The following is a 16894-nucleotide window of genomic DNA, read 5'->3' as shown; positions in this document are numbered from 1 at the left end:
AAGCTTATAGTTATGCTCATTACTCAGAAATAAAGGTATCCAAGTGTTTAATTATCTAGATGACATTCTAATTATGGCCCCTTATAAGGATCTTGAAAAGAAACACATAGATGACACATTTGTATTCTCAACCTGGATCACCTTATGCCCAAACAAACATGTGCTTTCTTAGAAGAGTGTTGGGACTTGTTTAGACGTAGGTGTCCTACCAGAGGGAAAACCCAGTCACCATGCCTCAGCGAGTTCATCACATTAAAGGGACACTGAACCCAATTTTTTTCTTTCGTTATTCAGATAGAGCATGCCATTTTAAGCAACTTTCTAATTTACTCCTATTATCAATTTTTCTTCGTTCTCTTGCTATCTTTATTTGAAAAAGAAGGCATCTAAGCTAGGGAGCCAGCCAATTTTTGGTTCAGTCCCTGGACAGCACTTGTTTAATGGTGCCCTGCTAAAGATGTGCTTGCAGATAAAACCTGATAGTCCCATAGGAAATGTGCTCTCTTGTAAACAGCAGAGGCAGAATTCAAACCTACAAAGAGAAGAACTGATTTTGAACAATACAAAGAAACAATATCTCATCAAGAAAATGAGTGAACAATACTCAAATGTCATTATTTAATGTGCTTTGTAAACAAATGAGTCTTGTTTTGGAGGGTTTAATACATTTATTGAATGTTGGTTTGATAGATCTATTGGATGTTGGTGAAATACACAGAATAGATTAGTGATTTTAGATGTTACCAAGTGAATGGTGCTTGGTTCTGTGTTCCTTATGTCTTATTGGGGTCAGTAACCCTTCCAAGAAGCAGAGGCATTCCACTGATGTCACTTGCTAGGATGAAAAAGAAAGGTTTCTGAAGACTAAAAGTAGAGACTGTGCGAGCAAGAGAGATAGACGTAGCAGCTGCTGCAGTGACACCCTCTTCCTTCACCTCCAGAACAGCATGTTGGATAACATCATCAACTACAATATCAGTTTGGTTCGATAGAGCACAGAGGTCCGGCGAAGAGAAGAGATCATAAAAACCTGGTGGCACAGAAACATGCAATATTATTTTAAATTGCTCTGTTTTAGGTATGGTGGAAAACAAGACCCACATTTATCAAGTTGACTCTTTTTAGCTCTCCTGTGATCCAAACCATACTTTAAAGGGGCAGTGTACACCATATTTCCTATAACTGCATATAATAGACACTACTATAAAGAAGACTATGCACAGATGCTGATCTAAAAACCCAGTATAAAACCTTTTAAAAAACATAATTTATGCTTACCTGATAAATTTATTTCTCTTGTGGTGTATCCAGTCCACGGATCATCCATTACTTGTGGGATATTCTCCTTCCCAACAGGAAGTTGCAAGAGGATCACCCACAGCAGAGCTGCTATATAGCTCCTCCCCTAACTGCCATATTCAGTCATTCGACCGAAGACAAGCAGAGAAAGGAGAAACCATAGGGTGCAGTGGTGACTGTAGTTTAAAATTAAAAAATACCTGCCTTAAAATGACAGGGCGGGCCGTGGACTGGATACACCACAAGAGAAATAAATTTATCAGGTAAGCATAAATTATGTTTTCTCTTGTAAGGTGTATCCAGTCCACGGATCATCCATTACTTGTGGGATACCAATACCAAAGCTAAAGTACACGGATGAAGGGAGGGACAAGGCAGGTACTTAAACGGAAGGTACCACTGCCTGTAAAACCTTTCTCCCAAAAATAGCCTCCGAAGAAGCAAAAGTATCAAATTTATAGAATTTTGAAAAGGTATGAAGCGAAGACCAAGTCGCCGCCTTGCAAATCTGTTCAACAGAAGCCTCATTTTTAAAGGCCCATGTGGAAGCCACAGCTCTAGTAGAATGAGCTGTAATCCTTTCAGGAGGCTGCTGGCCAGCAGTCTCATAAGCTAAGCGGATTATGCTTCTTATCCAAAACTGAAAGAGAGGTTGCCGAAGCCTTTTGGCCTCTCCTCTGTCCAGAGTAGACAACAAACAAAGCAGATGTTTGACGAAAATCTTTAGTAGCTTGTAAATAATACTTTAAAGCACGAACCACGTCAAGATTGTGTAATAGACGTTCCTTCTTTGATGAAGGATTAGGACACAATGATGGAACAACAATCTCCTGATTGATATTCTTATTAGATACCACCTTAGGTAAAAACCCAGGTTTGGTACGCAGAACTACCTTATCTGCATGGAAGATCAGATAAGGAGAATCACATTGTAAGGCAGATAACTCAGAAACTCTATGAGCCGAGGAAATAGCTACCAAAAAAGAACCTTCCAAGATAAAAGTTTGATATCTATGGAATGAAGAGGTTCAAACGGAACCCCTTGAAGAACTTTAAGAACCAAGTTTAAACTCCATGGCGGAGCAACAGGTTTAAACACAGGCTTGATTCTAACTAAAGCCTGACAAAATGCCTGAACGTCTGGAACATCCGCCAGATACTTGTGCAAAAGAATAGACAGAGCAGAAATCTGTCCCTTTAAGGAACTAGCTGACAATCCTTTTTCCAATCCTTCTTGGAGAAAAGATAATATCCTGGGAATCCTGACCTTACTCCATGAGTAGCCCTTGGATTCACACCAGTAAAGATATTTACGCCATATCTTATGATAGATTTTCCTGGTGACAGGCTTTCGTGCCTGAATTAAGGTATCAATGACTGACTCGGAGAAGCCACGCTTTGATAAAATCAAGCGTTCAATCTCCAGGCAGTCAGTCTCAGAGAAATTAGATTTGGATGGTTGAAAGGACCTTGAAGTAGAAGGTCCTGTCTCAGCGGCAGAATCCATGGTGGAAAGGATAAAATGTCCACCAGATCTGCATACCAAGTCCTGCGTGGCCACGCAGGCGCTATCAAGATCACTGATGCTCTCTCCTGCTTGATTTTGACAATCAGACGAGGGAGCAGAGGAAACGGTGGAAACACATAAGCCAGGTTGAAGGACCAAGGCGCTGCTAGAGCATCTATCAGCGTTGCCTTGGGGTCCCTGGACCTGGATCCGTAACAAGGAAGTTTGGCATTCTGGCGAGATGCCATGAGATCCAGTTCTGGTTTGCCCCAACGATGAATCTATTGTGCAAACACCTCCGGATGGAGTTCCCACTCCCCCAGATGAAAAGTCTGTCGACTTAGAAAATCCGCCTCCCAGTTCTCTACACCTGGGATATGGATAGCTGATAGGTGGCAAGAGTGAATCTCTGCCCAGCGAATTATCTTTGAGACTTCTAACATAGCTAGGGAACTCCTTGTTCCCCCTTGATGGTTGATGTAAGCCACAGTCGTGATGTTGTCCGACTGAAATCTGATGAACCTCATTGTCGCTAGCTGAGGCCAAGCCTGAAGAGCATTGAATATCGCTCTTAGTTCCAGAATGTTTATTGGAAGGAGTGTCTCCTCCTGAGTCCACGATCCCTGAGCCTTCAGGGAGTTCCAGACTGCCCCCCAGCCTAGAAGGCTGGCATCTGTCATTACAATTGTCCAATCTGGCCTGCGAAAGGTCATTCCCTTGGACAGATGGACCCGAGATAGCCACCAGAGAAGAGAATCCCTGGTCTCTTGATCCAGATTTAGTAGAGGGGACAAATCTGTGTAATCCCCATTCCACTGACTGAGCATGCATAGTTGCAGCGGTCTGAGATGTAGGCGTGTAAACGGCACTATGTCCATTGCCGCTACCATTAAGCCGATTACTTCCATACACTGAGCCACCGAAGGGCGAGAAGTGGAATAAAGAACACGGCAGGAATTTAGAAGTTTTGATAACCTGGACTCTGTCAGGTAAATCCTCATTTCTACAGAATCTATTAGAGTTCCCAGAAAGGAAACTCTTGTGAGTGGAGATAGAGAACTCTTTTCTTCATTCACCTTCCACCCATGCGACCTCAGAAATGCCAGAACTATGTCCGTATGAGACTTGGCAATTTGGAAATTTGACGCCTGTATCAGAATGTCGTCTAAATAAGGGGCCACTGATATGCCCCACGGTCTTAGGACCGCCAGAAGTGACCCCAGAACCTTCGTAAAGATCCTTGGGGCTGTAGCTAACCCAAAGGGAAGAGCTACAAACTGGTAATGCCTGTTCAGGAAGGCAAACCTGAGAAACCGATGATGATCTTTGTGTATCGGAATGTGAAGATAAGCATCCTTTAAATCCACTGTAGTCATGTATTGACCCTCATGGATCATAGGTAGGATGGTACGAATGGTCTCCATCTTGAATGATGGGACTCTGAGGAATTTGTTTAAGATCTTGAGATCTAAAATTGGTCTGAAGGTTCCCTCTTTTTTGGGAACCACAAACAGATTTGAGTAAAATCCCTGTCCTTGTTCCTCCTTTGGAACTGGATGGATCACTCCCATAACTAGGAGGTCTTGAACACAGTGTAAGAATGCCTCTCTCTTTATCTGGTTTGTAGATAATTGTGAAAGGTGATATCTCCCTTTTGGAGGAGAAGCTCTGAAGTCCAGAAGATATCCCTGGGATACAATTTCCAACGCCCAGGGATCCTGGACATCTCTTGCCCAAGCCTGGGCGAAGAGCGAAAGTCTGCCCCTTACTAGATCCGATAGGGGGCTGATACTTCATGCTGTCTTAGGGGCAGCAGCAGGCTTTTTGTCCTGCTTACCTTTGTTCCAGGTCTGGTTAGGTCTCCAGACCGACTTGGACTGGGCAAAAGTTCCCTCTTGTTTTGCATTAGAGGAAGTTGATGCCGCACTCGCCTTGAAGTTTCGAAAGGCATGAAAATTAGTCTGTTTGGCCCTTGATTTGGACCTATCCTGAGGAAGGGCATGACCTTTTCCTCCAGTGATATCAGAAATGATCTCCTTCAAACCAGACCTGAATAGGGTTTGCCCCTTGAAGGGAATGTTAAGCAGCTTAGACTTTGAAGTAACGTCAGCTGACCATGATTTAAGCCATAGCGCCCTGTGCGCTTGAATAGCAAAACCAGAATTTTTAGCCGTTAGTTTAGTCAAATGAACAATGGCATCAGAAACAAAAGAATTGGCTAGCTTAAGTGCTCTAAGCTTGTCAAGTATGTCATCCAATGGGGTCTCTACCTGTAAAGCCTCTTCCAGAGACTCAAACCAGAAAGCCGCAGCAGCAGTGACTGGGGCAATGCATGCAAGGGGCTGTAGAATAAAACCTTGTTGAATAAACATTTTCTTAAGGTAACCCTCTAACTTTTTATCCATTGGATCTGAGAAAGCACAACTGTCCTCGACAGGGATAGTAGTACGCTTAGCTAGGGTAGAAACTGCTCCCTCCACCTTAGAGACTGTCTGTCATAAGTTCCGTGTGGTGGCATCTATTGGAAACATTTTCTTAAAAATAGGAGGGAGGGAGAACGGCACACCTGGTCTATCCCATTCCTTAGTAATAATTTCTGTAAACCTTTTAGGTATTGGAAAAACATCAGTGCACACCGGCACTGCATAGTATTTGTCCAATCTACACAATTTTTCTGCCACTGCAATTGTATCACAGTCATTCAGAGCAGCTAAAACCTCCCTGAGCAACACGCGGAGGTGTTCAAGCTTAGATTTAAATGTAGACATATCAGAATCAGGTTGAATCTTCTTCCCTGAGTCAGAAACATCACCCACAGAAAGAAGCTCTCCTTCCTCAGCTTCTGTATATTGTGAGGGAGTATCAGACATAGCTCTTAAAGCATCAGTATGCTCTGTATTTCTTCTAACTCCAGAGCTGTCTCGCTTTCTTCTAAACTCAGGTAGTCTGGATAATACCGCTGACAGTGTATTATCCATGACCGCCCCCATGTCTTGTAAAGTAAACGCTATGGGCGCACTAGATGTACTTGGCGCCATTAGAGCGTGAGTCCCTTGAGCGGGAGTCAAAGGGTCTGACACGTGGGGCGAGTTAGTCGGCATAACTTCCCCCTCGTCAGATTCCTCTGGTGATAAATTTTTTAAAGACAGAATATGATCTTTATTACTTAAAGTGAAATCAGTACATTTGGTACACATTCTAAGAGGGGGTTCCACCATGGCTTCTAAACATAATGAACAAGGAGTTTCCTCTATGTCAAACATGTTTAAACAGACTAGCAATGAGACCAGCAAGCTTGGAAAACACTTTAAATCAAGTTAAAAAGCAAAAAATAAAAACGGTACTGTGCCTTTAAGAGAAACAATTTTTGTCAGAATTTGAAAAACAGTGAAAAAAAGCAGTAAATCAAACGAAATTTTTACAGTGTGTATAATAAGCTAACAGAGCATTGCACCCACTTGCAAATGGATGATTAACCCCTTAGTTCAAAAAACTGATAAAAAAAACGATATAGACATTTTTTAACAGTCACAACAAACTGCCACAGCCCTGCTGTGGGCCTACCTTCCCAAACAAACGACTTTGGAAATCCTAAGAGCCCTTTAGAGAGGTCCTATAGCATTCAGGGGACTCCTGGAGGAAGCTGGATGTCTCAGTCTGTAAAAGTTACTGTGCAATAAAGCGCTAAATTAGGCCCCTCCCACTCATATTAAAACAGTGGAAAGCCTCAGGAAACTGTTTCTAGGCAAATTTAAGCCAGCCATGTGGAAAAAAACTAGGCCCCGATAAAGTTTTATCACCAAAGTATATATAAAAACGTTTAAACATGCCAGCAAACATTTTATATTGCAAATCTATAAGAGTATTACCTCTGAAAGTAAGCATGATACCAGTCGCTATTAAATCACTGTATTCAGGCTTACCTTACATAAATCTGGTATCAGCAGCATTTTCTAGCATTTACATCTCTAGAATTTGTTTTTTAACTGCACATACCTCATAGCAGGATAACCTGCACGCCATTCCCCAGCTGAAGTTACCTCTCTCTTCAGTTATGTGTGAGAACAGCAATGGATCTTAGTTACAACCTGCTAAGATCATAGAAATCACAGGCAGATTCTTCTTCTATTTTCTGCCTGGGACAAAATAGTACAACTCCGGTACCATTTAAAAATAACAAACTTTTGATTGAAGAAAAAAAACAACTACGTTTCACCACTTCTCTCTTACTACCTCCATGCTTGTCGAGAGTTGCAAGAGAATGACTGGATATGGCAGTTAGGGGAGGAGCTATATAGCAGCTCTGCTGTGGGTGATCCTCTTGCAACTTCCTGTTGGGAAGGAGAATATCCCACAAGTAATGGATGATCCGTGGACTGGATACACCTTACAAGAGAAACTTACTTAGAAGCTCCAAGTTTAGCACTGTTGATGAGGTTAGACTGGGACAACAAGTGAAAGGGGATGGGAAAAAAATGAGCAGCCCCTCCCCATTCCCTGCATATGAAAAGACAGATAACATAAATAGGAGCCACCAGGAGTCCTGTAAACACATGTGACATAGTAACATAGTAACATAGTAGATAAGGTTGAAAAAAGACCGAAGACCATCGAGTTCAACCTATACAAATCTAAAATACTTACAAAAAGCTCCAGTTAAGCTTAAATAACCCACTAAAAGGTGACACATTTAATACTAGCAATCATATCCATGAATTTTGTTTATATACAGAAATGTATCCAGACTATTTTTTAATGTATCTAGGGTATTGGCATTCACTACCTCCTTTGGTAATGAGTTCCACAATTTTATTGCTCTTACAGTGAAAAAACTTTTCCGTTGCAGGAGATTAAATCTCCTTTCCTCCAACCTTAAATTGTGACCCCTTGTCACAAACAATTTTCTTGGAATAAACAGAGTTTCTGCCATCTCTGTATATGGGCCTTGAATATATAAAGTAATCATGTCACCTCTCAAGCGCCTTTTTTCTAAGGAAAACAGACCCAGTTTGACTGTATACATCATAAACACTCTGGGGCTTGGTTAGGAGTCTATAAAACAGCAGAATTTTATTAAAAAAAATAAGCAAAGCTATACATTGTTACAAAAACACTACCAGATTGGCTACATAAATGGATCATCTACAAAACATTTATGCAAAGAAAATTATAGTGTACAATGTCCCTTTAAGTGTGTTGAGCATGAGCAATTAAACTAAAAACAACTACCATAACAAGTGAATAGCTCTAATATTGGTAAAAATTTTGTTAAAAAATAATTTCACCCTTTAATTTAGAAATATACAAAGTTAATCTGTAACATTGTAATATAAATAGGCACTGTTATATATTGAAACATTGACTCATTGTTTTATATACATTTCAAGTTAAAGGACATAATACTCTTCTAAATCATTTGAAAGTGATGCAGCTTAACTCTTAAAATCTGACAAGAAAATATCACCTGAACATCTCTATGTAAAAAAAACTAAATTTATGCTTACCTGATAAATGTCTTTCTTTCCGGATATGGAGAGTCCAAAACATCATTCAATTACTAGTGGGAATATCACTCCTGGCCAGCAGGAGGAGGCAAAGAGCACCACAGCAAAGCTATTAAGTATCACTCCCCTACCCATAATCCCCAGTCATTCGACCGAAGATAAATGGAAAAAGAATAACACAAAGGTGTAGAGGAGCCTGAGGTTTAGTCAAAAATAATTGTCTTAATAAAGGGTGGGGTCGTGGACTCTCCATATCCGGAAAGAAAGAAATTTATCAGGTAAGCATAAATTTTGTGTTCTTTTCTAAAATATGGAGAGTCCAAAACGTCATTCAATTACTAGTGGGAACCAATACCCAAGCTAGAGGATACAGAATGAACAGGGAGGGAGAACAAGACAGGCAGACAGAAGGCACCACTGCTTGAAGAACCTTTCTCCCAAAAGAGGCCTCGGCCTGACAAAAAGATTGAACATCTGGCACATCTGCCAGACACTTGTGTAACAAAATAGATAATGCAAAAATCTGACCTTTCAGAGAACTGACTGACAACCCTTTCTCCAGACCTTCCTGGAGAAAAGAAAAAATTCTAGGAATCCTGACCCTACTCCAAGAGTAGCCCTTAGATTCACACCAATAAAGGTATTTAGGCCATACCTTATGGTAAATTTTTCGAGTAACAGGCTTGCGAGCCTGGATCATAGTCTCAATGACTGACTCAGAAAATCCATGCTTAGACAGAACTAAGTGTTCAATCTCCAAGCAGTTAGCTTCAGAGAAACTAGATTTGGATGGAGGAATGGACCCTGAGTTAGAAGGTCCTTCCTCAAAGGCAACCTCCAAGGCAGTTGAGAAGACATCTTCACTAGGTCTGCATACCAGATCCTGCGAGACCATGCAGGAGCTATTAGAATTACTGATACTCTCTCTTGTTTGATACGAGCAATAACTCGTGGAAGGAGCGCAAATGGAGGAAACAGGTATGCTAGAACGAAATCCCAAGGAACCGCCAGACCATCTATCAGAGCGGCCTGGGGATCTCTTGACCTTGAACTGTACCTTGGAAGCTTGCCGTTCTGTCGAGACACCATCAGATCCAACTACGTCACCCCCCATTTGAGGGTTAACCTGGAGAAAACATCCGGATGGAGAGCCCACTCCCTGGGATGATATGTCTGTCTGCTCAGGAAATCCGCTTCCCAGTTGTCCACTCCAGGAATGTGGATGGCAGATAGACAATTGTAAGCTTCTGCCTACTGAATAATCCATGCCACCTCCTTCATGGCTAAGGAACTCCAAGTTTGTCCCTGGTGGTTGATGTAAGCCACTGAGGTGATGTTGTCCGACTAAAACCTGATAAACCAGGCTAAGGACAATTGAGGCCAAGCCATCAGAGCATTGTAAATCATTCTCAATTCCAAGATGTTTATGGGGAGAGCAGACTCCTCCAGAGTTCATAGTCCCTGTGCCTTTAACAAGTCCCAGACTGCTCCCCAGCCTATCAGGCAGGCGTCCATAGTCACAATCACCCAGGAAGGTCTCTGGAAGCATGTGCCCTGAGACAGATGGTCCTGAGAAAACCACCATGGGAGAGAGACTCTTGTCGACTGGTCTAGATCTATCATCCAAGATAGATCCAAATGGTCTCCGTTCCATTGTCTGGGCATGTATAATTGCAGAGCTCTCAAATGGAATCGAGCAAAGGCAATGATGTCCATAGAAGTGACCATCAGACCAATTACCTCTATACATTGAGCCACTGATGGGCGAATAGTAGACTGAAGAGAGAGGCAAGAGGAGGGAATTTTGGATTTTCTGACCCCTGTCAGAAAAATGTTCATAGATAGGGAATCTGTTATGGTCCCTAAGAAGAACTGCTGGTGCAATGATAAATGCAGAGAGCGTATGCTGTTGGCATTTATCGAAGTGCAGCGGACATGATCCACAATATTGGATCATGTCCACTCGCACAATGATAATTCGGCCCCATAATCTTTATTAGAGTTACTATGCAATCATACAGGATAGAGTTACTATGCAATCATACAGGATACCCCCTCCCAGGTCACTTACCCAACTATAATCCCCCTCTCCCTCCTTCCCATGCACTAGATTACTTTTTGTAGCGTAGCGGTCTCACCCGCTCCCGCCCCTCTCTTGCCCTCTCCCGCCCCTCTCACACCTTCGCCTGTGATTAACTCAGTAACAATAGACATGCAGATATATTTACAAATCTATACTATAATTGCGTTTGTCCGTCGCCAGTTGCATGCGTCCTGAATCGAATGTTGGCAGCGCAAGGCAGCCAAAAGAATGTTGCTGGCATTTTCAGAATCCACCTGGCAGCGTAGGCAAACCCGAAGCCTAAAAAAACCCACGCAACTCGCTGCACTGAATAAAAATAAAAACACGTATATTTTTAGTATACTTTTTAGTATAACAAAAAACACCTAACTTCCAGCAAATTTATTATTAACGAACACCTAAACCGCAAAATCCCACATCGCAAAAGTAATTAATCCCTAATCCGCAAATAACATAATTAAAATATTAACCCCTTAACCGTCAATCACCCACATCGCAATAAACCTAATTAATCTAATAACATGTTATCCACAAAACCACAAAACCCCCACATCGCAATAAATCTATCTAACCTATTAACCCCTAAACCGCAAACCCCAAACATCGCAATAAAACTATTTAACCTATTAATCCCTAAACCATCAAACACCCACATCGCAATAAACCTATTAAACCTATTAACCCCTAAACTAGCAACCCCCCACAATGCAAGCACCCTAATTAACCTATTAACCCCTAATCCGCCAAACCCCGCAACGCAAATAACTAATTAAATTACTAAGACCCCTAACCAAACACTCCCTAACATAAATAAACTCCAATTACCGAAATTAAAAAACACTAAATTACGATGAAAATAAAAAAAACTAACATTAAATAAGTTACAAAAAATAAAAAAGTCTAACGTTACAAAAAACAAAATTATCCAAAATTTTACAATTACACCTAATCCCTATGAAAATAAAAAAGCCCCCCAAAAATAAAAACACCCACTAATCTATTGCTAAGATACCAATAGCCCTTAAAGGGGCAATTCGTAGGGCATTGACCTAAAGTTTAACAGCTCTTTTATGAAATAAAATTACTAAGACCCCCTAATAATTACAACCCCCCACTCATCTAACCCCCCAAAATAAAAAAGACCTAACTAAAAAAAGAAGAATTGATAATAGGAGTAAAATAGAAAGTTGCATAAAATTTGTAATGTCCCTTTAAATTAACTCTCCACCCCCATGACTATCACCCTATTTAACCTCACTTCCTCTCACCACTCATTGCTTGAATATTTTGTTACTATTATCCGGTTCTAGGAATTGCCATTCTCAAATGTTTAGGACCTCTCAAGCTCATTCCACTGAATTTCAACTTGACATTGTGTTCTGATCCGCTAACCGGATTCGTACTGTGATAACAAATAATCTCTCTCTCTGACTTTCATTCAAGTACCTGCCAAACTTTGCACAGTGACTAGTGAGCCTCGTTTTCACTGCAAACCTCTACACAGAGCCTAAACGGAAACCCCGCACTACGGAACTACTCAACCAAACAGCGTTGCTACTGTGAGTACTATTCCAGCATCCGGTTATCTACCATTTACTTCAACGCCACGGATAACTGTATCAGCAGGCAGAAGTCATCTGTATCGTATACTACCTTCCAAGGAAGATTCACAGAACCACAAGTATTTTGTTTAACACAACTTGTGATTAGCTTGTTACCAAACTGTTGCAAACATCCGCAAGTTTTGTTGCCAAATAATCTGGGATATATCTGTAGCGTCTCAGAATCAATTTGTTTCTCTAACATTGTCTCCAAACACTTACGTTCTGTTTGTAACATTTCAGTACGTAGTGTTCCCTGAAGCAGTTATCAGATTTACCTTAACCTCAAACTGATATCTGAATATCTTATATCTAAAATAGTCTCGAAGTTTATCACATATTGTGAAAATCTATAGGATATTGAATCAAATGGCTGAATATTTGGGTTTAGTATCCCTTTAAGGTTAGCATGCTAAAACCGCCTTTTGCAGTTGCTGGCTCTTTTTATGATAGGTAGTTAGAGACTAGGTAGATACGAATGAATTCATTTTAGCAACAAGCTAAACATTAAACATTCACAGACAAAGACAACATTAAAAAACATATGACCTGCAACAACTGACACTAGCATTATAACTTGAGTAGTAGGTTTGGAGTAATACCCTTGTATTGTACATACAATAATAAATCTTCTCATTTACAAATATTAAAAAAAGTATATCATGTTACATGTAGTGCTGTCTATTCTAGGGTGACCAGACGTACCATTTTTAATGGGCTTGTCCCGTTGTCCTCAGAATTTTTTTTGTTTGTCCCGTTTTTGTTTTTTTACATTATTAGTAGTAGTTTCAGTGGTTACTTTAATCTTATTTTTATTTTATTATCGCCATTGCACGCACTTTTTGTGCACAACACTTGACAGTTATTTTTATGGCAGCTCTGAAGCTGGGGACTACACTTCCCTGCATGCTGGAGTGATTGCCTTGCCTGGGAGGCATGGTCCATTCTGCAAGCCTATTTGCCAGCCTCTGATTGTAGTGGGACTGTGGGAGCAAAGGCAGGCAGCTTGTGAGGAGTGAGTAATGAGACAGAGCAGCATTGAGCAAGTGGAGAGGAAGAAGTGAGCAGTGTTGAGCGAGTAGAGGGACAGAGGTGAGCAGTATTGAGCAAGTAGAGGGAAAGAGGTGAGCAGTACCAAGCCAGTGGAGAGACAGAGGTGAGCAGTATTGAGCGAGTGGAGAGATAGAGGAGAGCAGCATCGAGCGAGTGGAGAGACAGAGGTGAGCAGTATCAAGCAACTGGAGAGACAGAGGTGAGCAGTATCGAGCACCTGGAGAGACAGAGGTGAGCAGTATCGAGCGAGTGGAGAGACAGAGGTGGGCCGTATCGAGCAAGTGGAGAGACAGAGGTGAGCAGTATCGGGTGAGTGGAGAGACAGAGGAGAGCAGCATCGAGTGAGTGGAGAGACAGAAGCAAGCAGCATTGAGCGAGTGAAGAGACAGATCTTGCCTTAAAAGTAGCAATTGGAGAGACATAGCTGACCAGTGACTAGAAGAAGTGGAAAGACAGAGCTGGGCATTAGAAGAAATAGAGAGACAGAGCTGAGCAGTGAGTAGAAGTAGAGAGACAGAGCTGAGCAGTGACAAGAAGAAGTGGAGAGACAGAGTTGGGCATTAGAAAAAATGGAGAGACAGAGCTGAGCAGTAAGTAGAAGAAGTGGAGAGACAGAGCTGAGCAGTGAGTAGAAGAAGTGGAGAGACAGAGCTGGGCATTAGAAGAAATAGAGAGACAGGGCTGAGCAGTGAGTAGAAGTGGAGAGTCAGAGCTGAGCATCAGAAGAAGTAGAGAGACAGAGCTGAGCAGTAAAGGATAGGAGAGACAGAGCTGAGCAGTGAGTAGAAGAATTGGAGAGACAGAGCTGAGAAGTGAGTAGAATAAGTGGAGTGACAGCTGAGAAGTGAGTAGAAGAAGTGAAGAGACAGAGCTGAGCAGTGAGTAGAAGAAGTAGAGAGACAGAGCTGAGCAGTGAGTAGAAGAAGTGGGGAGACTGAGCTGAGAAGTAAGTAGAAGAAGTAGAGAGACAGAGCTGAGCAGTGAGTAGAAGAAGTGAAGGGACTGAGCTGAGCAGTGAGTAGAAGAAGTAGAGAGACAGAGCTGAGCAGTGAGTAGAAGAAGTGAAGGGACTGAGCTGAGCAGTGAGTAGAAGAAGTAGAGAGACAGAGCTGAGCAGTGAGTAGAAGAAGTGGAGAGACTGTGCTGAGAAGTAAGTAGAAGAAGTGGAGAGACAGAGCTGAGCAGTGAGTAGAAGAAGTGGAGAGACAGAGCTGAGCAGTGAGTAGAAGAAGTGGAGAGACAGAGCTGAGCAGTGAGTAGAAGAAGTGGAGAGACTGAGCTGAGAAGTAAGTAGAAGAAGTGGAGAGACAGAGCTGAGCAGTGAGTAGAAGAAGTGGAGAGACAGAGCTGAGCAGTGAGTAGAAGAAGTGGAGAGACAGAGCTGAGCAGTGAGTAGAAGAAGTGGAGAGACAGAGCTGAGCATTAGAAGAAGAAGAGACGCAGCTGATCAGTAAAGGATAGGAGAGACAGAGCTGAGCAATAATTTAGTGTTGAGACAGCTGGGCAGCAGAAGATGCAGAGAGACAGAGCTGAGCATCTAGTAGAGAGACAGAGCTCAACCTGTCTTACCAAGAGGAGGCAAGCTGAGCCGAAAATTCACAGTCCCTTACCACAAGCACCACCAACTGTCAATATAGACACAGAAGGTAATCAAAATTGTATTTACTATATATATATATATATATATATATATATATATATATATATATATATATATATAGTGGGGCAAAAAAGTATTTAGTCAGCCACCAATTGTGCAAGTTCTCCCACTTAAGAAGATGAGAGAGGCCTGTAATTTTCATCATAGGTATACCTCAACTATGAGATACAAAATGCGGAAACAAATCCAGACAATCACATTGTCTGATTTGGAAAGAATTTATTTGCATATAATGGTGGAAAATAAGTATTTGGTCACCTACAAACAAGCAAGATTTCTGGCTCTCACAGACCTGTATCTTCTTCTTTAAGAGGCTCATCTGTCTTCCACTCATTACCTGTATTAATGGCACCTGTTTGAACTTGTTATCAGTATAAAATACACCTGTCCACAACTTCAAACAGTCACACTCCAAACTCCACTATGGTGAAGACCAAAGAGCTGTCAAAGGACACCACAACCTTGTGAAGACTTACAGAAAACGTTTGACCTCTGTCATTGCCAACAAAGGATATATAACAAAGTATTGAGATTCATTTTTGATATTGACCAAATACTTATTTTCCACCATAATTTGCAAATAAATTCTTTCCAAATCAGACAATGTGATTGTCTGGTTTTGTTTCCACATTTTATCTCTCATAGTTGAGGTATACCTATGATGAAAATTACAGGCCTCTCTCATCTTCTTAAGTGGAAGAACTTGCACAATTGGTGGCTGACTAAATACTTTTTTGCCCCACCGTATATATACACAGAACATATATATATATATATATATATATATACACATACACAGTATAAATATATATGTATAATAATTCATCCTTTGTTTTTCATAACTAGTTTTCAATCGCCTAACCCACTTCCTGTCCTCCAACTCATTGCTTGACCCCCTGCAATCTGGCTTCTGTCCCCAACACTCAACTGAGGCTGCCCTCACCAAGGTTACTAACGATCTTCTTTCTGCTAAAAACAATGGCCACTACTCTATACTTATCTTACTTGACCTGTCTGCTGCCTTTGACACTGTTGACCATCCCCTCCTCCTATGGACTCTCAGCTCCCTTGTGCTCTGTGACATTACCCTCTCCTGGATCCACTCTTATCTCTCTAATAGGTCCTTTTCTGTCTCATTTGATGGCGACTACTCCTCTTCATTGCCTCTGTCTGTTGGAGTACCTCAAGGCTCTGTTCTAGGCCCTCTACTCTTCTCTATCTATACTTCCTCACTGGGTAAACTTATCAGTAGTTATGGCCCTCAATCCCTCCTGTATGTGTTTGTAAATGTTGTCCTGTCTCTTACAAGTCTTATATTGTTTTATTTAAATGAATTGTATCCATGGACAGCGCTGCGGAATATGTTGGCGCTTCATAAATAAAGTATAATAATAAAATAACTATCACCTCTATGCTGATGATACTCAGATCTACCTATTCACCCCTGCACTCTCTCCTTCTGTCCTTTCCCACATCAGTGGCTGCTTATCTGGCATTTCTACCTGGATGGCCTCTCATCACCTAAAAATCAGCATTTCCAATACTGAGCTTCTTCTAATCCCCTCATCTAATTCTACTCCAGTTTTAACTTTACTATCACTGTTGGCGACACCACTATCTCCCCATCACCCCAAGTCCGCTGCCTAGGAGTTACACTTGACTCCAATCTGTCCTTCATACCCCACATCCAATTTCTCTCTTCATCCTGTAGCAGCCACCTATGCAATATCTCCAAAATTTGTCCTTTTTTGAGTGCTCAAACTACTAAACATCTAATCCATTCCGTAGTAATTTCCCGGCTTGACCACTGTAATAACCTACTAACTGGCCTTCCTCTTTCCTGCCTCTCCCCCCTTCAATCCATCCTAAATGCCTCTGCTAGGCTAATCCACATCTCCCGATGCTCTGTATATGATGCACCCCTCTGTGAGTCCCTTCACTGGCTCCCTATTCACAGCAGAATTAAATTCAAAATTCTTACTCTGACCTACAAAGCCCTCATTAATGCAGCCCCCCCCACCTGTCCTCACTCATCAACAAATATACTCCAGCTCGTCCCCTAAGATCCAACAATGATCTACTCCTTGCATCTTCTACCATCACCTCCTCCCATGCTAAACTACAGGACTTCTCTCATGCGGCACCAACCCTCTTCTTTGAGCTGTCGGACTTTCCCCCAACCTCTCC

At 41.7% G+C, this 16894-nt stretch overlaps 1 protein-coding gene across 1 annotated transcript in view; it reads right to left on the bottom strand.

Moving 5' to 3' along the window:
• Window positions 1-604: 604 nt before the first annotated feature.
• Window positions 605-16894, bottom strand: part of SERPING1 (serpin family G member 1) — a 76910-nt gene continuing 60620 nt past the window's right edge. Inside the window, exon 8 of the mRNA XM_053692286.1 lies at window positions 605-1030. Coding sequence (XP_053548261.1) covers window positions 774-1030 — 257 coding nt within the window. The 3' untranslated portion in view covers window positions 605-773. The remainder of the gene's footprint in view (window positions 1031-16894) is intronic.

The sequence above is a fragment of the Bombina bombina genome, chromosome 9, assembly GCF_027579735.1.
Source record: "Bombina bombina isolate aBomBom1 chromosome 9, aBomBom1.pri, whole genome shotgun sequence".
Classification (NCBI taxonomy): domain Eukaryota; kingdom Metazoa; phylum Chordata; class Amphibia; order Anura; family Bombinatoridae; genus Bombina; species Bombina bombina.
This window is presented reverse-complemented; position numbering and strand designations above follow the sequence as displayed.